The 23,304-nt window shown below is 48.4% G+C and overlaps 1 protein-coding gene across 2 annotated transcripts in view; it reads left to right on the forward strand.

Moving 5' to 3' along the window:
• Positions 1-23,304, forward strand: part of Dgkg (diacylglycerol kinase gamma) — a 162,400-nt gene that overhangs the window by 110,073 nt on the left and 29,023 nt on the right. For both annotated transcript variants that reach the window (XM_038345521.1, XM_038345522.1), the window contains one exon: positions 20,125-20,302. In XM_038345521.1, the coding sequence (XP_038201449.1) occupies positions 20,125-20,302 (178 nt within the window). The remainder of the gene's footprint in view (positions 1-20,124; positions 20,303-23,304) is intronic.

A 23,304-nucleotide genomic window follows, 5' to 3' on the forward strand; every position in this document is an offset into this window, starting at 1 on the left:
CAGATGTCTCCACAACCTCACATGGAGGGCTCCAGTTGTTGCTGGATTCCTTCTTACCCTGCGCAAGAGAATCCTTGCGGCTCTGGGATTCTGCAGTCATAGCCATTCTGCCCCTCGGCCGTGCATTCCCACTTAATGAGCCAGGTACCACCAAACAGACAAGGGAAGAAGACTGTTGCCGGGATTACTGTGGACTTGGCACAGCAAGGGTGGTGCTCCTGGGCTGAGAGCTGATCAGAGAGCATCCTCCAACTCAACCTGCCCCAGAGCTGACTCACAGGGGCCCCAGACCTGTGCTGTGGTGTGTGTGGCCTGTGCATTGCTCCCGTGATCTGAAGAGAAGCTTTTGTCACCATCTAGAAGTTCTTAATACTTTTTTCTTAACAAAGAGCAGCGTGTTTTCAGTTTGAACCGAGCCCCACAATTATGCAGCTCATCCTGCCGCGTGCGCGCTGCACCGCGCTTTCCTGAGGACTTCAGCGCCTGTAGCAGCCTGCCTCAGACCGTTTGCCTGTTGGCGCCCCTTGCCTAGTTGATGAGCTTGCCTGCTTCCTGCCCCCACTTTTGCAGTGCTGCTCTCCTGGAGTCTCCTGGTGGATTGCTAGGAGCATGTCTCTGGCCTATCAGAGACCAGATTTCTATGCAAATATCTGTCTTCACTCCCTGGGCCTCTGCCCATGGATTCTTTGCCAACAATCCCACCCTCTCTGTGGATTTAGGCCTGCAGTCTGCTTTGCACCTGAGAAAAAAACATATTCAGGCAGGTGAGGAAATCTCCTATCACCCCCTGCCCCAAACCTGAAAAAAAAAATGGGTCTACAAGCTGCTGAGCAATGAGCCTCTACTGAGGCCTAGCCACCCCTCCACAGGAGGATTAAGCCTGTGGCAGAGTGGGAAGGTCCTGCCACTCCCTGCTGGGAGGCTATGCCCAAGCTTACAGGGTGTGTTCACAAACAAAGCACACAGCCAGAGCTTCCACAAGGCTCTCCTTGACTCATCTGTGGGCCTCTCCTTTTTGGTTGCTGGGTTACTGACACCATGGGGGGAGGCACCTTTCTGCCAGCTTGGCCACAGGGCACAGAGGTCCAAAGGCCAAGAGCCTGTGTTTCGAGTGCTACATGGCCAAGGCCACCTATACCTGGGAGAAGCTGAGCAGCCAGCCCTCTTCATTGACACATAAACACAGTGCCTGAGAGCTGGAGCTGCAGGAGCTGAGCGTGGCAAACAGAACTGTGTGCATTCTTCCCCTTGGCACCGCCCTCCACTGGGGTCTCTTTAAATATACTGCTGGTGAAGGACAGCCCTGCCTAACCGCGGCCAGCTGCAGACACACAGCAAGTCCTTGTTCTCCCCGCAGCTGGCCTTGACACTGTGCCCAGAATACAGCAGCTCAGCTCCCCTGCCTCTCTGGACCGCCCCACTGGCTCCAGGCTGGCCATGCCCAACAGTTCCCCCGGGGTCCAGGACACAAGCGGCACTTCCTCAACCACACAGGGAATTGGTGGCTTCAGGAGGGAGTGGGCTGCCAGGCTGTGAATTGTTGAGCACTTTAAGAAGCACTTTCTGTTTCCCTCATCTCTTCATAAGTTTTTTTGGCATATATTCATGACAGCAAAGCTTTGGGAATCGGGGCTGGGATGTCATGTGACAGAGGGTTGGCAATGGATTGGGACAGGCACCATTTCTGCATCCAGAGGGCAGTGGTGGGGGATCCCGGGTGGTATGATCAGGAGAAAACTCTGAAAGACGAAGGGTAGGGCAGGTGAGTGACAGGTGTCCAGAGGCTCAAGAGCCTGGGGAGGAAGATGTAAGAGAAACCAGGGTGGCTGCTGCGATTCACAACAGCGCAGGGCTCACCAGCTGCTGGTCAGCCAACCTGGGAAGACTCCGTTCGGACACCACCGCCCTTCACTACTTCCTAAACCACAACAGCAGGGAGTCATCCCATGACGTGGAAACGTAAGCTGAGCCTGGGAGGGTTAGAAGAGTAAAGAGGGGTGGGGGGAGAGTTAAGAGAGGACAGAAAAAGTCAGTGCTTCAACTGCCGGCCATAACATGTCAGTGTAACAAGACAAGACAGGGAGACAAGCACTGGTACGTTCTGAAATAAGGCTCCAATGCATCCAGTACCTCAACCAAGAGTTCTTTGCCTACACTAGGAAGGGAAGATCCCAGGTATTTTGGAGTAAATTGGGCTTGGACACTAGTAACCAAATTTATCCACCAAGTGTTAAAACACAGCAAATCCTCCAGCCTCGGCACAGTGTCTTCCTGCTGCCTGTGTGTGTGTGTGTATGTGTGTGTGTGTGTGTACATGTGCGTATAACTGTTTATGTGCATGTGGGTATATGTGTGTGTATGCATATGTATGCGCTTGTGCAAATGTGTATGCATGTGTGTATACATGTGTGTGCATACATGTATACAGTATGCGTGTGTGCATATATCTGTATGCATGTGTATGTGGCTGCCTATGTGTGCATGGGTGTAATGGGGGTTCTGATGCATGTTTGGATGTGTGCATGTGTGTACTGAACTGTGAAACTCCATCTCAGCTCACTCCACCCTTCTGAGGGGTGCTAGACACAGTTTTAGTACCCACCTGAGGAAAGGAGGAACAATTCAGTAGAGGAAAAATCAGAAGACTGCCCCCAAATTTACAGCCGTCTTTCCTCACACAGCACCTCAGCTCCCCTGGCTGACAGAACACGAGTGGGCATTCATGCCTCAGTTAGTGGATGGGGAACTCTGAAGCTGAGGGCTCAGAAGCGGAGAAAAGTCTCAGCTGTGAGGGCGCAGGGGCAGATGGTAGGGAGAGGCTGATGGTGACAGCAAGCGGGCAGTGGACAATGTCATCCCCTCCCTGGGGAGCAGAGCCAGGGACTGCTGTCCAGCGAGTCTGACTGCATCAGAGTGCTCCGTCTTCAGTGACAGCCTGTCCCAGGGAGTGAGGCAGAGGACAACTGTGGAGAAACCTGACCAACTCTGCCCTCCCCACAGTGCACAGGCACACATGTGCATCCAAAACTACACATACCACACACATACACACACACATACACACACAAAGTTGCACACATTGTTTACACATGCACATATGAAGTTTAAGTGGCTACATTAAAAGGCTAAGTGGTAATTTTCAAGCAAGATCTCTGTTAAATGGCACAGACATGGCTTTCTTTCAGAGCTGTGGCTAGCTGAGGAGAAATTGGAAACTTGGTCCTATCTCTGACGTAAAGTTCACGTGACTGGCGAGATAGTCCATAGGACACACAGAGCATGTTAATCAAAAGCCCACTTAACTAGTGCTGAGAACCCAAATGCAAAGGGTCAGTGGATCCTGTTTGAAGAGCCCAGCCCCGTGCCTCGTGCAGGGGAGAGATAACACCTCACCCCTCCCCCACCCCACCCAGGATTCACTGCTCGCCTGTAGACACCTAGCAGCACTAGAATTGTGAGGAGTCTGGACTGAGGAGCATGGGACTGTCACCCGTGTTCTGCCATTGGTGTCAATGAGCTGGGTGTCTGTGTCTCCCCAGTATTTCACCCACAGAACAAGGCGGCAGTCAGCCTCTAAGTTCCCAGGGTTTGGGGCAGTTGTTACTTAACTGGCAGCAATGCTAAGTCTCACAGAATCTACAAAGCAGCCCTTCATGGCGAGCGGCCTAATTACGTTTTTTAAAGTGGGAAGGCAGGATGACTAGCAGTTGGATTTCACCTGCAAATGAGCACAGCCTAACTAACCTGACTCAGGCTTGCATCTGACTGGCCTGGGAGCTGAGGGCTGGGAAGCAGTAGTAAGTGGTTTCTTGGGGAGGTTCAGTGTGTGCCTGTTGATTACTCGCTACTTTATTCCTTCTGCTCTGCCTGATAAATTTAAAAACAGGCATGAAGAGATCTGCTTATCGAGAGGGAGCATTAAGAAATACGTGACAAGGAGCCGTAGGTGTGCATCTGAACGGTGTGTTCAACAAGGATGCTGGCTTGTGAGTGCATCTCTGCTGACTAGGCCATCCCTGTTCCCAGGCCCATTCTCAGAGCTGGCTTCCAAGAGGCCCTTTATCGTTGTTCTAACCTGATTTCACCTGAATAAAGCAGTGGGGAAGGGAGGGGAGTTGGAGTGAGGTGGCGCACTGAGTCACCGCCCCCACCTTAGGCCCAGAATAGCCTTGCCAAGGATCTTAAAGGTTTTCAGAGCTAGGTGGGGCGAAGCAGGCAGGCTTCAACTGGAGGATTCATCTTGCATTCCGTGGCAGTTATTTTGTTTTCCAGGTTAAAAATAAGAAATCCCCCAGTTTGTTGGTATTTAATCTGATCTTTAAGGTAATGTTCACAAGAAAAGGCTACCACCTTCAGGACAGATGGGAAGGTCGTCCAACCACCTCTGCTCAGAATACTGTTAGCCAGAGTATGTGGGAGGGATGTCTGTGCATCAATTACTCAAGTATTAAGGGAAGTATATCTATTTCCTTCTCATTCAATATTTATCAATATCGCATCATTCCTTTAACGTTTTTGATCAAAGAAATACTATAGGTAAAACTGAAGTCCCCTGCCCCCCCCACTCCGGTCTGCCTTCTTTTTTTAACACACGCATGCACATGTGCACATGGTGGAAAGAGAGAACTGAGTCCTACAAGCCATTCTCTGACCTCCACTCTAGTGCTGTGGTTCACACACACACACACACACACACACTGCAGTTTAAAATGTAGCTGGGTTGAATCAGCTAGCTAAAGGGATCTGCCCAATTTTAAAAGTGACCTGACTCATTATTTACAGAGGTTTTTGTTTTAAACAAGTCCCCATGATGTAGCTGTCTAGATGGGTACTCATTGTGTAGCCCAGGCTGGCATCAGACTTGCTGAGAGCCTCCTGAGTCCTGGGATGACAGGCTAGCCCACCACACTCTGCTTTATGAAGCTTACACACACAAGCTATGCTCCGAGAATTTAGGGTTTTATATGCAAGATCCCGGTCATCCGCTGGGTTGGATGTGGCTGGCACAAGGCCCCAAACATTTCCTTTTTAATTTTTAATGATAAATTGGAGGAGGCCTAAACATTTTAATGGACGTTAAATTCATAAAACATACAAATAACCATATAAAACATACAAATAATTGTATACAATTCAGTGCCATTTAGCATTCTTATCCACACTGTCTTTTGATGCTTTTCTTTTTGATGTGCATTGGTCTTTTGCCTGCATGTATGTCTGTATGAGGGGGTCGGGTACCCTGAAACTGGAATTATAGACAGTTGTGTGCACTGAGTCAGATCATTTTAAGATGGGCAGATCCCTTTAGCTAGCTGATTCAAACCTGTGGGACATTTTAAACTGCAGTGTGTGGTGGGGGGGAGGGGTATTTGCTGTGTGACATAACTTCTCCTGGGGAAACCCAATATACAGGTCTACTCATCCCACCTAGGAAACCCACAACAGAACAAAGCAAGGATACCACAAAAGCCCAATTTAGTGGACCAATGAGTTTTACTGGGGTTACTTACAGGAATATGGGAAGGATTGTTTACGCGACGAGAAATGACTCAAAGACAGCTGTGTCACCAAAGCCCACCCTAGCATGGGTGACAGAAGCTGGGAACCTGGAACACATTACCCAGCCTGCGGGCAGCGCAGCAGATGAGAGAGTGCCCTTTCCAGGTGCCTCAGTTGGTTTAAGCCTCTTCCAGGCAGCTCAGCTGGTATCTGCTTCTTTTAGGCAGGTGGTCTAGTCTCAAGAGTCTTTGCAACATGACTCTGCCACTCTGGTTAGGAGGAGCTTAGTCAATCTGGTCAGTTTCAGGAACTTCCTGAAGCTGTTTTGAATTATTACCTTCCTGTTTATAGAGTTTCCCTGCTGGACAATGTTTCAATCCCAGAGGAAACTGTTACAGAGCAGTAGGCAAAGCCTTTACCCCCAGTTACTCCACCAACCTCATCGATGCCATTATTAGTCTAAAGGCAATAATCAAGGAGGTCATAGATAAATAAGCTCCATCAAATCCATTCAGCCAGTATCAGCTAGAAAAGAAACCATGGCTCTCCAGAACCAACTGGGTGTTCTGAGCCTGCCTTGCCTGCTACCCCCTGTGTTTTACACTCTTAACTTGAAAGAAAGGAATGCCTTGGTTTCTTCTGGTATGACATGAACTTTGTTAGCCTTTCAGAACTTGGAGCAAATAAGTGGGACTGGCCACTCAGCCCAACCAATCAGAGTAGACTAAATGGAAACATCTTCATGGGAGAAGGAAGTGAGGGAAAAAAAACCTAAAAACAGAGCCAGGGCATCTTGGGGTGAGAGTCTCCTGGTGAACTTACTTCCTCAATCAAGTTAATGGGCCCCAGCACCAGCATGAGCCCCAGTGCGGCCCCTCCAGGCAGTTCTGACCACTCCCAACTTACCTTTCCAGCCCATCTGCCTGGTCTCAGCACTCCAGAAGTACCGGCCTTGGTTTCCTGGTGTTTTCTCCTAAAATGTGTACTAATCTTTACTGATTCCAAAGGTCAAAATGACAAACGCATCAAAAAAATATTGAGAAAAAAAACACCAAAAAAGTAACCAACAATCTCTTTAAAAAGACCCTACGAGGCCTCCCTCTCAGGCCCCGGATTGGGCACAAACCACACCCAAAGACTTTCACAGAGAAGAGAAAGCCTTTATGCAGTGGGGAAGAAAAGTTAAAGTGGCTGCTTTCTGACTCCGGCAGAAAAGCAGCAGCAAATGACCTTGCAGGTGTAATTTTAAGAAGAGAGAAAGGGGAGGCCTATGTTAGCATGAGCTAGGATGCGGTGGTGTGTTTTGACTGGGCATGTTAATTAGGTGAACCAGAGGGGGCTTTTGATGGCTGGACTTCAGTACTTTGATAGCTGGACCTTGGTGGGCAGCCTCAGGAGGACAAAGTGGCCAAATAAGGGACTAGCTTTAGGAATGTAATCTAGTGGCTTTCAGCAAGGCAGAGGGAACGGAGAAGGGCGAGGCCTGCCAGAGTCGCGTGTTCGAATGAGCTAGTGGCCCTTCAGTCTCACCATCACTGCCGGGATTACTGGCCTGTTTCAATTCATGAAGCCCATTTGCAAACACATTAATATGGTGCAGGCCTCCCTACCTCTCACCCGTGCGCTGACTTCAAGTCTCTTCATGGACTCAACAGTGTTCTGCTGACTCAGGACAAACTGTTTTTGCTAATTCCCCTTATGAAGTCCCATTGTCTGCTTTCGGCTCTGATGCAACTTCTCTCCCTCAAGTGACCCTCTCCTTGTATTTCCTGCCAACAGGCACCCTGCAGCGCGCATCCAGCTCTATTGGCCTATATGCTTTTATCTTTCCTTCTCTTTTAGCGCCTTTGTTTTCGCGGTGAATTGCTTTGATTTCCCTTTGTCTTCAGAGTGACAATAGCATACTCTGTGTCTCCAAGGACTTGGGAATGACTCTTAAAGATTAAGTCTCATCCCTACAGCTTCTCAGAAACAGCTGGGTGGTGTGCAGTGTCTGACAGGTTTGCCCCAGAGAATCTTAGAGGACTGGGTCAGGAGCCCCATCACCAGCATTCCAGGTTAGAGCCCTGTCCCTAGCGAATTTCTGGAAGATTCTATCAGTTAACCTTTGCCCCCAAGAAAGCTTAGCTTTTTGTCTGCCAGAGTCCCTTGGTAAAGAATAACTTCCCCCAAGCAATGTGTCTTTCAAGGTAAGCAGGAACAGTGAGAGCCTGTCTGTGGGAAATGCATTAGCTTCCTGAGCTATTCTAGAAGGTTGAAAAGACTCCATGATCCTTACCACACTCTGCAGCTCAGGTACTTCAGAGAGGAGAACTATTCCAATCCTGCTGTTCCCTTCACAACTGGATGGGCAAACAACAGAATAAACAAATGCGGTTTATAGAATGCAGAAGAGAAATCTGTCCTTCCAATGCCTGTGAGGCTATAGAAAAAACAGAATTGGCTCTTGTTTTATTTTTTTGTTTTGTTTTGTTTTTCTTTTTCCAGACAGGGTTTCTCTGTAGTTTTGGAATCTGACCAGGCTGGCCTCAAACTCACAGAGGTCCACCTGCCTCTGCCTCCCAAGTGCTGGGATTAAAGGCGTGCGCCACCACCGCCCAGCTCAGAATTGGCTCTTTAATGAAGGGCAGAGACTCTAACAAGGAACTGACTAAATGTCCTTATACACAAATACGTGTACTCCAAGTCTGTTACAATCTACAAATCCTAGCACTTCCATACAGTGTCTTATTTTATTATCATAACAACTCTGTACCTCATGCATTATCCTCATAAAGTCTCATGAATAGGGAGCTGGAGAGATGGCTCAGCGGTTAAGAGCATTGCCTGCTCTTCCAAAGGTCCTGAGTTCAATTCCCAGCAACCACATGGTGGCTCACAATCATCTGTAGTGGGGTCTGGTTCCCTCTTCTGGTCTTCAGGCATACACACAGACAGAATATTGTATACATAATAAATGAATAAATATTGTATACATAATAAATATTTTTTAAAAAGTCTCGTGAATATAAATACTCATCATTAAAAGCACAGTGGCCCACACCTTTAAATCCTAGCAGAGACAGGTGGACATCTGTAAGCTGGAAGCCAGCCTGGTCTACATGGCAAGTTCCAGGCCAGCCAAGGCTGTGAGACAGTGAGATCCTGTCTCAAAATAAATACAATAAATACTCTAAGACCAGACGAGTTTCACACCTAGGTCTGTGATGCCAGCCCCACATGTCCCCCACAATGCCAGGGTACCCACAGAGGGCCACCTCTGCGTTAAACTTCTGTCCAACTAATTAATGCCCGTGGGTATTTAGTTGACAGGCCAACTCCCCTTCAGGGCTTGTCATGTGCATCGCTTGGTTAGCTTTCTTTTCATTTTGCGGTCACAGAGCCAGCAAGCGAGCCTAAAAGGAAGTACTTTCTCAGTTGTGATTTGCTGATTTGAATGGAAGTGTGAAACTCTCATATTTAGTGTGAACATTAATAGAATTTGCCAATGACCACTTGAAGTCACACCTTTTGCTGGCAGCTGCTAGAGTGAAGGGGAGCCACCTGCTCCGTTAGTAACACAAGGGGGGAAATGGATGCCAGAGCTAACAGCCTGGCACTCAGACCTCCTAACCCCAAAGAGAAGTGGGAAGGCATCCCACACCCAGCTCGGAGCTGTCGCAGAGGGGCTGGGCAACTGTGAACCAGGACAGGAAATGCCAGGGCTCTCCCACCTCTTTCCCACCGAACTGAGTTCAAACAGTGAGTGGGCCGAGCCAGCAAGGCATTGAGGATGCTAGGCAATGAGATTGCAGCAAGTGACCCTGCAAGGCAGGATAAAGGCCCTCCATTCTGAGCCCAGAAGGCTACCTGCCCTGGAGCCCTGCCAGGTCTTAAGGTTACCAGTCTCACTCTGCTTAATGGAGCTGGGCTCTTAGAAAATCCCATCTGGGCGCTGGCATCAGCTCTCCAGAGAGGCAACAGAGCCTGTTCATCTGCATCCTGAGCAAGAACGCCCGAACATACCAAAGTTTTTCTCAACTTGGAGAAGTGCAGCTGTAGAGAGGAAACGGCTTTGCCCTCTGCGCAATTCTGAGGCAACCCGCCACCACCAGCTCTGAGAAACAGTTTTGTTTTGGAAACTGGCACCCGATGCAGGCTCACTCCTGGACATGAACTTGAGCCCCCCGCCCCCACCCCCAGCTGCAGCACTCTGCTTCCAGCCTCCCTGCCAATACCCCCTTCCAGCTGCCCCTGTCAAAGGCACCATTGTGCCCTCCTGGCATGGCAACAGAGTAAGGCTAAAGAGGAAGAAAACATTTCCTACCCATGGGATGTTCTTAAGCAGGTTGTGTGTGTATGGCTTCAATGCCACATTCCTTGGGCCCACACAAATTCACCAGAACTCCATCGTCCCATCACAGATGGCAGCTCCTCTCCGGGCTAGCTAGCCCACCAGGGCTAGCTGTCAGAGAATGTGGAGCACACAGCTGGGAGGTCAGGCTGGGCAAAGAGGATATCAGGACAGGCTATCTCAACGCAGCATGCCACAGCCTGCCAGAGTAAATTCTGAACGTCACATCTCTGAACGGGAAGGGATTTTATGTTAACTTACTCAACAAAAGAGCCATTATAGCCCATTCTAATAAGTGAGGCTCTAGCCTCCTCCTGATTATTGGAAGGCTAGGGAGCCCTCAAGAAGCCCATTCATGTCTAGATAGCTTGGACTTTCAGAACATTCTCCCTGATTTTGAACAAGAGTTATATGTCCTATGCCTTGCAATCAATTCTAGCGTTCGGCACACTCCTTGGAATAAAATAAATGCACAATATCCGTGGATGCACGAACCAAGTCCCCATGGCAGGCATGTTATCATCCTCCTCACTCTTCCATATGACTGCCTTCCATAGGGCCAATGATGTGGCGTTTACATAGTATCACCTTTATGCACAAGCTATACATTCCCAGTTCCTATATGCCTCTATTTATAGATCCATAACACTCCCGACTAGTTTTTTTTATGGATTTTTATTGAGCTCTGGATTTTTCTCTGCTCCCCTCCCTGCCTCCTCCCCTCCCCTTCAACCCTCTCCCAAGGTCCCCATTCAAATCAGGAGATCTTGGTTTTTTTCTAATACCCATGTAGATTAGATCTATGTATGTCTCTCTTAGTGTCCTCATTGTTGTCTAGGTTCTCTGGGATTGTGATTTGTGAGCTTGTTTTCTTTATGTTTAAAAACCACCTATGAGTGAGTACATGTGATAATTGTCTTTCTGGGTCTAGGTTACCTCACTCAAAATGATGTTTTCTAGCTCCATCCATTTGCCTGCAAATTTCAAGAAGTCATTTTTTTCTGCTGTGTAGTACTCCATTGTGTAAATGTACCACATTTTCCTTATCCATTCTTCAGTCAAAGGGCATTTAGGTTGTTTCCAGGTTCTGGCTATGACCAAACAATGCTGCTATGAACATAGTTAAGCACATGTCCTCGTGGCACGATTGAGCATCCTTTGGACATATATCCAAAAGTGGTATTACTGGGTCTTGAGGAAGGTTGTTTCCTAATTTTCTGAGAAATCGCCACACTGACATCCAAAGGGGTTGTACCAGCTTGCATTCCCACCAGCAATGCAGAAGTGTTCCCTTTACCCCACATCCTCTCCAGCATAAGTTGCCATCAGTATTTTTGATCTTGGCCATTCTTACAGGTGTAAGATGGAGTCTAGAAGTTGTTTTGATTTGCATTTCTCTGATGACTAAGGATGTTGAATATTTCCTTAAGTGTCTTTCAGCCACTTTAGATTCTGTTGAGAGTTCTCTGTTTAGGTCTGTACTCCATTTTTTTTATTGGATTATGTGTTCTTTTGATGACCAATTTCTTGAGTTCTTTGTATATTTTGGAGATCAGACCTCTGTCTGATGTGGGGTTATTGAAGATCTTTTCTCATTCTGTAGGCTGTCCTGACTAGTTTTTTTTTTTAAAGACTTGGGTTTTGTTGTTGTTGTTTTTAATTTTATGTGTAGGAGTTTTTGCCTGCATGTGTGCATGTGTACCGTTTGTGTGCAGTATTCCTGGAGGCCAGAAGAGGGTGTCAGTCCCTTGGAACTGAAGTTGCAGACGGTTGTGAGCCAACCCAGGTCCTCTATGGGAGCATCAAGTGCTCTAACCACAGAGCCATCTCTCCAGCCCTGCCTGACTACTCTTGTTAGAGAATACCCTACAAACGGTCTCCTAGGTAACAGAGCACAGCACTAACAGCTCTCACGCACAAGCTTTTTACATTGGTCTGGCTTTTTGATCTTGCCAGTTGCATTTCATACAAGAAATCTGAAGGGTTTGGGAAGACAGTTTGGGAGAAAGAACTCCCTTAGTTTCATCGAGTCAGTGATTCCTCATCTGCATAACGAGCACATAAACACCGACACTGCAGAGTAAATGGATTGAGTAGAAAATATAGGATGTGCCTGATTCATAATTTGCTAAAAATGGTGTGCATTATTATATGCGGATGTTATTATCTTACTGCCCACAGCAGACATCAGCTCCGTAAACCACATAAAATAGCCTCTCTGAACACAAAACAAGTAGCATTGCCTGCAAGAATGACCTGAACGCCAGACCCGTTTTTTAATGGAGACAGGTAGACTGCCTTCCCAAGACTGCTCTCTCCACTCAAGACAGCACGGTGTCTTCCTCACAATACACAGCAGACATGAACTCTGAAAACATTCACTCTTGTTCCTCTCTAGGCAAACAAACATAGTGTTTTCCCTGGCTTCTTTTCTTACACTCGGAGTAAATTCTCTAATTCTAGCCACAGGCCCTGCAAATGGAAAGGCATGTGCTTCCTTTGGGGTCTCTCTGCCTCTAACCATCCATGCATTCAAGCCAGCCTGCTTGCTGGTGCCTCTCTTCCTGACTTTTCCTGCTGATGCCAACCTTGCAGTTGGCTATAGTCAGAGTGTTCACACCTTAGAGCACAACAATTGCTTGCTTTTTGATTTTGTTTACCTGGAGACCTTGCTGGTAAGCAGTTAGCAGCACCCATCTCCAACACTGACCTGAGAAAGCACCTGGGAGACTGGCTCCTGTCCTATTTGCACTCCATCCGTAGACCTAGCATAGAGTAAGTTCCCACTTACACTTGATGAGCAAGTGCTTCTGTCTTCTCTGTCTCAGCAACCAACCTCTGATACCTCTTTCTGTTGGGGGGATGGTACTTTAGCCATGATCAGAAGATTACTTCCTGCAGACTAGGGTCAGCGTTTGCATCTGTTCCGTCCTGGACATTGAGTTCACTTCACTTAGCCATCGCTTTATTGATCTAGAGAGATTGGGCAGATTCTTGGTGTTTTTTGTTTTTTTTTTTTTTAAAAAAAAAAAAAAGAAATGGTATAAGGTCCCAGGCGGCTGCTGTAGGCAGGCAGTGGACTCTGGGAGCAGCCTGTCCCAAGGCAGAGACGACTGTGGGTCCCTGCAAGATACCCGGGGGCCATGTGAGCAGGTGGTGAGCTCACAGAGCAGCGGGAGCCCAAGGCAGAGACTTTTGGGTTCCCAGGAGAGCCACACCAAGCGGATGTGAACCTGGCGGTTCTGTCGCGGTGGGGGCGGGCGGACAGGAGACAGAGACATGGACAGACACAACATGTTGAATATTTATTCAGGGGGTTATGGAGGGGAAAGGGAGAAGGGGGCAGAGAGAAGGGGGAGGGAGAGGAGAAAAGAGAGAGAGAGAAAGGGACAGAGAGACACACATGCACACGCCAAGAAAGGACAGGAAGGGAAAGGGATCCAAGATGGCAATGAGAGGTCAGGGGGGTCACCGGGAGTGGGCGTGGCTTGCCCCTAAAAGGGCCAAAAGAATAACACTTGGAAAGATTTTGTCTGTGGTCTTCATGAACAACTGGTTCTCCGTTTTAGGAAAACGAGGATTTCTCGACAGGTTCTTTGCTGTCAGCTCACGGGTAGTTAGGCTGAACACCCGATATGGGTTAGATGCCTGGGTCAGTGAAGAACAGAGAGCTGTGAACACACTGTGCTCACCTTCTATTGAGCTTCATGCCTCTTGGGGGACTCGTGGGCAGAACAGATGCCATATCCACGGGGAAATCAAAGCAATGAAATGCAGAGAAGGGGAGAATCGCTTCCCTGCTAGACACTTGGAATAGTTTTGAGGAGCCACTGCATCTCGGGCAGGTTGGGATTTATCAGGCATAAAAGGGGCAGTAAACTGGACCCCAATTCTTTGGCCACACAAAACACTTTAGTCTAACAACCAGTTACTAGGACCCAGCTAGCTATCAGCTCTGCTACTATTTTCTTTCCAAACCAAAGAGGGTTATGGGGACAGCTGGACCCTGATGTGCCCTCTAGACTTCCAAGTCAAATTAGAAAGGATCCCTCCCCGTTCTGCCCACCACTCTGTCTTCTCCCAGGCTCCACAAGACCTTGGGACTCCACAGAGCTCTCCCTGCTTGATACTTGTTGGTTCTCTCAAAAAGGAGGCAAAGGAGGGGAGGGTGGCCCAAGCTTATGTCAATCCCCCCAGTCCCTGCCCTTCAGGCTTAGTCTGGAGCTCTGCTGTGGAGCCCTGGCATCAAAGGAGTCCACCTGCCTTCAGCCATCAGAACCCATCAGGATGTGGGCCATCTCGACTTCAGCCCTCTCCCTCTCCACTGCAGAAAGACATGGTCTGTAGATACAGCCCTGTATTTCTCCCCCAGCGGGAGAGCTACTTCCTGGGTTTTGTCATTACTGGGAAAAGGCTCAGTATCATTCTCAGACCCTGCCTCCAAAAAGAAAAGATAGTGAAAATTTATAGATCAACCCCCCCCTCCGCGGGGGAGTGGCTGCGAGGGGGTGGGGACAGGGACCCAAGGACAAGAGGTCTATCAACTAAATACGGTAACACCTCCAGACAAACCGGTAATTAGAAAAAAGGAGGCTGTTGAGAAAGTCAAGGAATTATGATTGCCATTGGAGAGTGATGATGACTTAAGTAATTTTAAAGATACACAGAATTTACGGACAGAAGGAGAAAATCCTTCTGCTGTAGGTCGACATGCATGTGGGCCCTGAACAACACTGCCTGCCAGATGTAACCTCTAAGCCGGGTCTCCTCTCTGTGTCTCTCTCTGTCTTCTTTTCTCCCCACCTCTCTCTCTCTCTCTTCCTACCCTTTTAGAAATACCCATAATAAATGAATAAAACAAAGTAAAAGAGAGGGGAGGGGCATTTCAGAATAATAATAATACCACGGCAGAGTACCCTGGAAAAGGAGAGGGGAGCCAGAAGCTAAAGGCAGGCACGAGCCCCTAAAGCTCTTCAGGCCTGAGCTCCACCCCCTCGGTCCCCGAGCAGACCCAGCCCAGAGGTAGGTGGAGCTTCCATACAAAAAACGAGCTGCTTCCACACCAGAGAAAATCTGCCTGCAGGTGGTGTGAAAAATTCAGGTTAGGGATAACGTAGTCTAAAAACTGAAACAGGTCGTCAAATAAATAGAATCTCTATCCCCGAGGTCCTGCAGAAAAGGGTCAGCAGGGCTGGAATGCAGGAGGCCCTCCCCTCTACCTTTTCAGGTCAGAGAGGAGGGCCTGCTGCAGGATGCGTGATGCTCAGCCTCCCTCCCCTCTAATGCTGTCGACCCCTCAGCAAAGACGAGAGCTGAGAAAGTCTAGGTTCGGCCCAGAATTGCAGCGATCCAAAGCACTGGGTTGGGGAAGGGCGAACAGTAAACCAGAGCGCTTTAGTCATTTGCTCATCAAAGTCTGTGGCCTCTTAACCTAGTCTCTGGTTGCCTACACAACGACCTTTTATCCACCCCGCTCTGAAGAAGTCAAGAGTTATGGGTGCCGGGGCCGCCATGAACCACAACAGACAACTGGGGTTCCCTGAGGCGGGAGTTGTGCTGGCCTCGGTGGCGCCTGCCGTACCTGCTGCTGGTGGCAGCACCCGTGCAGGGCGATCTGAGTGTGAGTCTGAGCCACATGCCTGGCTGTAAACGCTGGGGTGGGTGCAGCTCAGCCAGGAGTCGGAGCCGAGCTTGCCAGCCCCAGCCTAGCTCGGCGCCAGGAAGAGGCTTCCAGGCTCTCCCTGGAGCTAACCCGGAGGGGGCCGGATGACGTCATGGAACTCGGAGGCATTCGCTGGGGAATAGGACGCCCGTCCTGTGTTCCCATTAGGCCTACAGTGCGACACTCCTGACTCCAGTTTCTCAGACTCAGTACAGCAAGCCTTGCATCTTCAGGGAGTTCCGAAGGAAATAAGAGGCAGTGTCTAAGAGACTGGTGTGCAGAGGAGGGATAGTTTTAAACTGCTCCAGCCAAAGTCAGGGACATGGTGGGGTGGGAGGAGGAACACGGGACTCAGATAAAGCAGGAGATAAAACTCCCACCAAAACTTGGTTATCCCCAGCTCCTTTTCCAGGTGACTACTTAAAGCTCAGAGAGATTAAGGAGCAACCCAGAATCACACAGCCTTCTCACAACAGACCCAGGATTTAAATCCCTCTCTCTGAACCCAAGGGTGTTCTTTTTAAGGGTGGCTAGAGACGTCAGTGTTAAGACACCTCAGAGTCCTCCCACCTCTCTTATTTGCCCCACTTTACCTTGGGTGGAGAAGGGGAGAGAACAGTCTAGCAAGAGCAGACAGATGGGGATTGCTCTTCTAGGGAGGCAACAACACTTAACACTCCTTGGTGGTTATGGCTACGGGACAGACACTTAACACTTAAGTCTGCCAGCAAGGAAGAAAGGTTGACTGACTGTCGGGAAGAGTGCTAGGGGCATAGTTCTTGGGTTTGTGGGTTGTTGTTTTTAAACAAATCTGGCCTAGAGATGGGATTTAATAACACTAATGTCTAAGCCCTTCTAAGATAGAACGGCAGTGGGGGAGTCAATTATTCAAACAACAGCTGCAAGCTGAATTTTGCTGTAAATCCCAGCATCAGCTTCACCACCTCATCTCAGAGTGGAATCTGGCATCCAGTGCCTGCATTGGCAACCTCCATCTGCATCTGTGCCGTGACCTTGAGCCAGCGGCTTCACCATCCATTGGGACAGCAGTGGCATCTCCCTCACCATCAGGATCCTAAGAGGCACTGTAGGCGAAGGCCAGCCTGGTGCCCCAGGAAGTCTGGCCAAGGGTAGTTCTGACTGTTACTACTTCTCAGAAGGGAAGAGCTATCTATTTCAGTCAGTGATGAATACATAGAGGTGCTGTGGAAGTCACTCCACCCAGGGAGAGGGATAGCCATCTGATCCAAGAAGGGATACAAGACAAAGACAGTTCCAGGTACAGAGCTGAGGGTAGCTGATTTTAAAATGCAGACAAGTTTTGGCACAGTGACCCAGAGCCTAAATTCCTAATTAGTAATAGCGGAGGAAGAGCGGACCAATAAGAATACTCTGCAAGATAAACTCCTAACAGATCATTAACCACATTGAGAAGAAAAGGGGGAAGGGGCTCTTGTTTCCAAGTCACCGTGACAGCAAAGGGAGGCCAGGATGAGCCCCTGCGTTAAGGGGGACTGGACACGGTGACACGGAGACACAGAGGCATCATGAAACCACGCCCAGGAATAAGTGCACAGAGAACACCTCCGGCCTAGATGCCTGGCTCTGAAAAACTGTAGCTGAGGAGAACGTGACATGGTGTGTGGAGGAAAAAGCAACAGAAAAGAACAGAACAAAAACGAGACGTAGAGTTCAGTGGCCCTCTGCCGCTCTAGAGGTGTTCGTCTCTTCCGCATTGCTAGTGGCTCTCTGCTGATGAAAGTTGATAAGCTTGACATGAACTTGAAGCCCCTGGGAAGGAGACCCCGTCATATCGAAACTGCCTCCCTCAGATCGGTGATCACCTCACCTGGACTGGTGGCTGATGTGGGAGGACCCAGCCACCCCTGTAAGCAGAAGGTCGGATTATATAAGAAGGGCAGGTTGAGCAAGCCCCGGGGAGCAAGCCAGTAAGTAGTATCCCTCTGTGGCCTCTGATTTAGTTCCTACTTCCAGGTCCTGACTTGAGTTCCTGCCCTGAATTCTCTCAGTGATGGACTGTGGCCTGGCATGTATAAGCCAAGTTAACTCTTTCCTCCCAGGCTTAGTTTTGGTCAGCATTTATCACAGCAACAGCGTATTGAACTGAGACAGGTCCTAAATTAAAAATGGGGAAACAGATGCCAGTGCCCCCGCCGTGGCTAAGGTAGAGCGATGAGGAATTTAATGGCCTTGGAAAATTCACACACATTTTTCAATCCTGCATAAGGTCAAGAGAGAGAAACACGTAGTGAGATGAGCGTCAGGGTGACAGAAATCCCAGTGGATGTGACAGTATCATTTAGCTTCAAATGAAAGAGCTGGTGAGGGTCATGGCACATGAATGTAGCGCATGAATGAGAGAAAGGATGGTAATTAGCATGTGGCGCTCTTCCAGGTGCTTTGTCCATGCCTTGTTTTATGAGCGTGATAATGTGATAGAATCCCAGCTCCAAGAGACAGTGGTGTGGTGGCCACCTGTCCCACGGAATCCTGTTAGTGCTGTTGTTTTCTATGCCAGGGATGCTACCAGTTAGTCAGGTCATCAACTGTAGTGCGTGCAAACTGGAACAGTCAAAATAAGGAAAGTCTGGAAAGGAGGTTCAAAGCCCTGGCCACACGCAGCCCAGAGGTTGCACAGCCAGATGAGGGAGAGGGAGATAAAATAGTTAAATCTTACCTTGAAGTTGGTACGCTTCCATCTGTACATTGTACAATTGCAAACAACGTACTCAGCTTCTGTTCTCTGTGCCTGTTTTCCCAGATAGACAAGGACGGCAGCCATCGTAACTGACAGGATAGTGTAGCAATAGTCAGAGAGTTCCTTGGGATTTCTTGGTTTTCAGGTGTTCTTTTTTAATGGATTTTCTGGTGGTGGTGGTGGTAGTTTTCTTGGTTTTTTTTGTTTGTTTGTTTTGAGACAGGGACTAATGCATCCCACACGGACCTTGAACTCACTATGTAACCAAGGATATCTTGAACTTCTGACCCTCCTGAGCACTCTGCCATGTGCCCGGTGTGTGCACTGCTAGGGATGGTGTTGTGCATGCTAGGTTGGCACACTGCTCACTGAGCCCCAGCCACAGGCCCCATATACACCATGGTAATGATGATCCTCTCTCTGGGATGTGCTGATTGGATAGGCTGAATGTAAGGAGGAGGAAGGCCGTGCCACCTAGCTCCAAGAGGGAGGATAGGCCCAATGGAGGAAACCAGAAGAACAAATCTATACCCACTTACGAGAACTTTCAGAGGCTCCAAACTCCCCAGTGGAGAAATGAGTTCCCAGTTACCAGAAAAGCTCACTGTATTTTTATTCTCTGGTTGGGACCAAGTCAGAAGGTGGCAACACTGATTAGGAACTTCAAAGAAATCAGGCAGTGAGTTCCAGCTTCTCTTCCTCCTCTGGCCAAGACTCGGAACCTTTGATTTCTGTGTATTTTTAGATCATTTTCTGTTGTTCCTGATTACCACAAACTGGGTGAATCAGAAGTGACAGATGTTTGGTCCTTACCATTCAGGTTCAGGGCCCAGGGGCTGCACGTGATCTGGCCTTTTGCTCCCAGGGACTCTGCAGTCTGGAGGCAGCACAAGTGCACAGCACTGTGCTTTCCTTCCCCTTCCCAACAGGGCTAATGAGATCACGGGGCTCCATGCTCATCTAATCCTAATTAGGTCCCACCTCATAATACCATGACAATGGAATTAACGCACCAGGAATTAGATGGAGGTGTCCAGACCATAGCAGTAGACAACCCAGGTGGCAGCAGATCATTACTATCTGCTTTCGGTTGTTTGGCTTTCTTAAAAGAATCAAAAAAAGAAAAAAAAGAACAGAGAGAAAGATATTTATAGTCCAATTTCACAAATGTGGGATTTACCTATGCATTCTTGGGTAATAGAGGATATCTCTTTGGGTCCCATTTGTTCTGCAAATGAAATAAGTTACCAATCATCTCGAGGAACAAGAATCCAAGCATGTGCGTTTTTTTCCCCTGCTCCGGTAAGCGGCGTACCAGAAAAGGATTTACAGTTAGGTGGGGCACACAGCCTCCAGCCTTCCAACCTTTCAAACCCCCTGGGGGCTGGGGGGTGGCAGAGTCGAGACGAAGTAGCTCAGCTGCAGCAGTCAGCAAGCTCCTGTGCCAGAGCGACGCTTACGGAGCTCTGAGAGACAGACAGATTGGAAGTTCTCCCAAACCTGAGCGTCTGGCACCTCTCCTCGGAGCGGATAAAATAAAGGGGTAACATGAAAATTGTCATTTGTCGAGAATCTACCTGATATCAGTTTCTGGACCCAGTGACGTGGCAGATCTTCACTGTGATTAGGAAGGATCCAGACTGAGGATAGTAGTTTGGCAACTGCCTTCATCTAAATTGCACCCATAAGCGTTTCTAGCCCTTTGGAAATTCTCTGCTGTCTTTCCTGGAGCCAACCAGGATGAGATGGCTCCATCTCACTACAGTGTTCAGAGCCTTAATTCTAAGAAGCTGCCAGATAGACATTCAGCTTCTAAGAGGCCGTAGTGGGGTGGCTGAGGACCAGCCACACCCTTTAAGAAGCCCCGCCATACCCAGCCCCACTGTGATCTGCTTTCTCTCTGCTTCGCAGTGTGATGGAGTTAGGGTGGACCTGAGCAATATCTTCCTGGAAGGCATTGCCATTCTGAACATTCCCAGCATGTACGGAGGCACCAATCTCTGGGGAGAAACCAAGAAGAACCGGGCTGTGATCCGGGAAAGCAGGAGGAGCATCATAGACCCAAAGGAGCTGAAATGTTGTGTCCAAGGTAAGAGAGCATGAGCATAATTGCTCCAGCCATTGCCCTAGTGACAGAGTGAGCTGGCAAGCCACACAGAACCTACAACAGGCTTGATAAGGCCCCCACGGCTGCCAAGGACCTGGTGCCCTGGGTACAGGCTGACTCATCATCCATGGTGTAACCAAGTTTGCAGTCTAATTGAGAAGGCAAGACTCAAAATAAAGGAACCCTAGATGATAGTCAGTAGGCAGACCAGGACTCCATGATGTTAGGAGTCAAGTGCTGCTCCTGCCGTGGGTACCAATATCTTCCAGGGTTTACATTCAGTGCTCATCCCCATCACTCCTTCTCCCTGGAAACCCTCCATCCTCATGGCTTCTAGAACTCTTCTTGCTCCCAATTTTCTTGATCACACCACAGTTCACTACCCAGTCTCTTTTCTCTCTGGTCAGTTAACTTTTTTTTTTCTTAATCCAGAATCCAAGCACTTCTTGCCACCTACTTTCTGACCTCCTGGGTCTAAGCCACTGTCTTCTTTCTTCTGAATTGCTAGAAATCCTCCTCTTTGGAGTCCTACTTCTACCCGTGCCATGTATAATGTGTACCCACCAAGTTCAGTGGTGTGTGCCTGTAATGTCAGCGCTTGAGAGGCAGAAGCAGGAGTGTGCGGCCAGCCTCGGCTATTTGCCTAGAACAATCTTCCTGAACAGTCTAGTCCTCACTCCTGAATAAAGACCCCCAAGAAAGTGTCCGATTATGACATGGACCAAATCCAGTAGTGACTCCATATAAAAAGCCAAAGGTCTTAGTGTGACCTGGAGCCTCGTGGGATCTAGCCTTCAGCTACTGCCAGATCTCATCTTCGCAGGGACCCTTTCCCTTACCTCACTCTGCTTCTGTCACTTGGACAGGCGGCTTGCATGAGCCAGCTAGCCCTTTCCAGAACAGCCGGGTAGTATGTCTCAGACGCCCTCCACAAGGACAGCTTTCTGAGATGCCCTTAAATGACCTTCATTTATCAGCCAATGACTCAGTCAGAGCTCCTGGGTGGTGATTTCTCTTAGGGATTGTTTGGCTTTTATGGTGTTTTAGTTGCCTGGAGAGTGGAGAGATGAGAAGCCAGGGTGAGGTTATTGCCACAGGTACTATGCCAGCAGGAGAGGATTGGATTCTAGTCCGGGTATTGCTACCAACCCTTTTTTTTTTTCACCTCAGTTTTCTTTGCTAATAAAACCAGCTTTTTAGGTAAAATCTCATTAGCTGAGTAGATGGGGCTGAAAATGAAGATTGATTCCTAAACAAGACCTGCTCTGTGAAAAAGATTCCTAGACTCTGAGCTACCTAGCATTAAAGGGAGGGGCTACCTACCACTGAAGGAAGGGGCTACCTACCATTGAAGGGAGGGGCTACCTACCATTGAAGGGAGGGGCTACCTACCATTGAAGGGAGGGGCTACCTACCATTGAATAGAGTGGGCTACCTACCATTGAAGGGGGGGCTATGTACCTTTGAATGGAGGGAGCTACCTACCATTGAAGGGGGCTACCTACCTTTGAAGGGGGTAGTTACTTGCTTATTTCACATGGATCATCTATATTCTACAGCAAGGTAATCAGAAACATCTTCTTCATACCTCTATCCTTTCAAAGAGAACACAGGGATGTTTCTCTTTTGCCCTCTTATGGTCCCTTTATTCCACATAGTAAACTTTTCAATTTGTATGAATTATTAAACTGAATAATTCATTCCTCTTTCTTCCTTTAGCAGGGGAAGTTGTGGGTGCTAGCAGAGTGAGGGAAATATTGGAGGTTGTACAAAGTTCCTGACACACCTCACCCCATGCTCCCACTTCAACCCCACTCTCTCCTCCCTGGCATCCAGCTTTATCAGAACAGAGAAGGAACTGGCAGAGAAGAAAGAACCCTGTCCCATATCCACCCTGAGGCTTGAGGACGCTCTTCCTGAGATCACATTCTACCTTAGGGCTCAATGTCAACTTGCATCTTTTCCTTAAATCTCTGATCTTACATCTTTCTTTTCTCTAAGCAAGAGTAAACTGTTGCTCACTCTTAGCCATCATGTATGGGAGGCCTTTTCCCCAACCCCCTTCCCATTCCCAAAATGCGCTTTCAGAGTTGAAAGATGAAGTCCTTCCTGTTCTTCAACAGGAGTGTGAGCAGATCAAAGCAGAGGTCAAAGAGAGGCCCTGGCTTCTGGGCTTTACATAGATCTCGACTCTGAGCCTTCCAGAGAGAGCCATCATCCCATGAGGTTGGGTCCACAGTGGGAAAAGCTGAAGCTTTCTCTTTGTACCTGGGCTCCAGCTCACACTGCCTCTCACTAGCATGTGGCCTTGTGTGTGTCCATTCGCCTCCTTGGCTCTCTGTTTTTCTTAGTTGTAAAGCAGGCAATCTGGAAATCATATTTTGAGACTTCTAACATCTCCAAAGACTGACAGTTTATGTGGCCTCTTGGAGCAGAATTGTAGGTATATCTTTTCTTCTGTGTGTTGTGTCCCAGGATTTCTGGGTCAGTAGCTAAGGGGGCAGGGAGCTCTCTGCAGGCTCTTCATTTATTGAGATTCTTGGAGACTTTCTTGGAAGAGAGGGAGAAGTCAGGGCACAGGGTAGGAGAGAGGGTCTCATCATAGGAAGTACAAGAGGGAAGAGCAACAGGAGGAGACCTCTGCCAAATCTCTCATCATACATCAACCTGGGGAAAGTGGCCCAAGTGAGAAGGTTGCTTAGGATTAACACGAGTGAGTTCTGTGGGAATGCAGCCTGCTGAGAAGGCAACAAGGGCACAGGGAATCTTGCAGGTTAACTTTGGTTTAAATTTTGGCTTTCTATTTTTCAGTTCTATTAAAATTTGAAAATTAGCTCACCTTCTCAGCTTCTTCATATATAAGTCGGGCATGATAATACCTAGTTCCCTAGCTTGTTAAGAAGATGGTAGGCATAAAAGTGCCTGGACTCAGTATGAGCTCACACTTATAGGCAACCCCCTCCTTCCTCTTCCGAGCATGCAAG

Source organism: Arvicola amphibius, chromosome 10 (genome assembly GCF_903992535.2).
Source record: "Arvicola amphibius chromosome 10, mArvAmp1.2, whole genome shotgun sequence".
NCBI lineage: Eukaryota > Metazoa > Chordata > Mammalia > Rodentia > Cricetidae > Arvicola > Arvicola amphibius.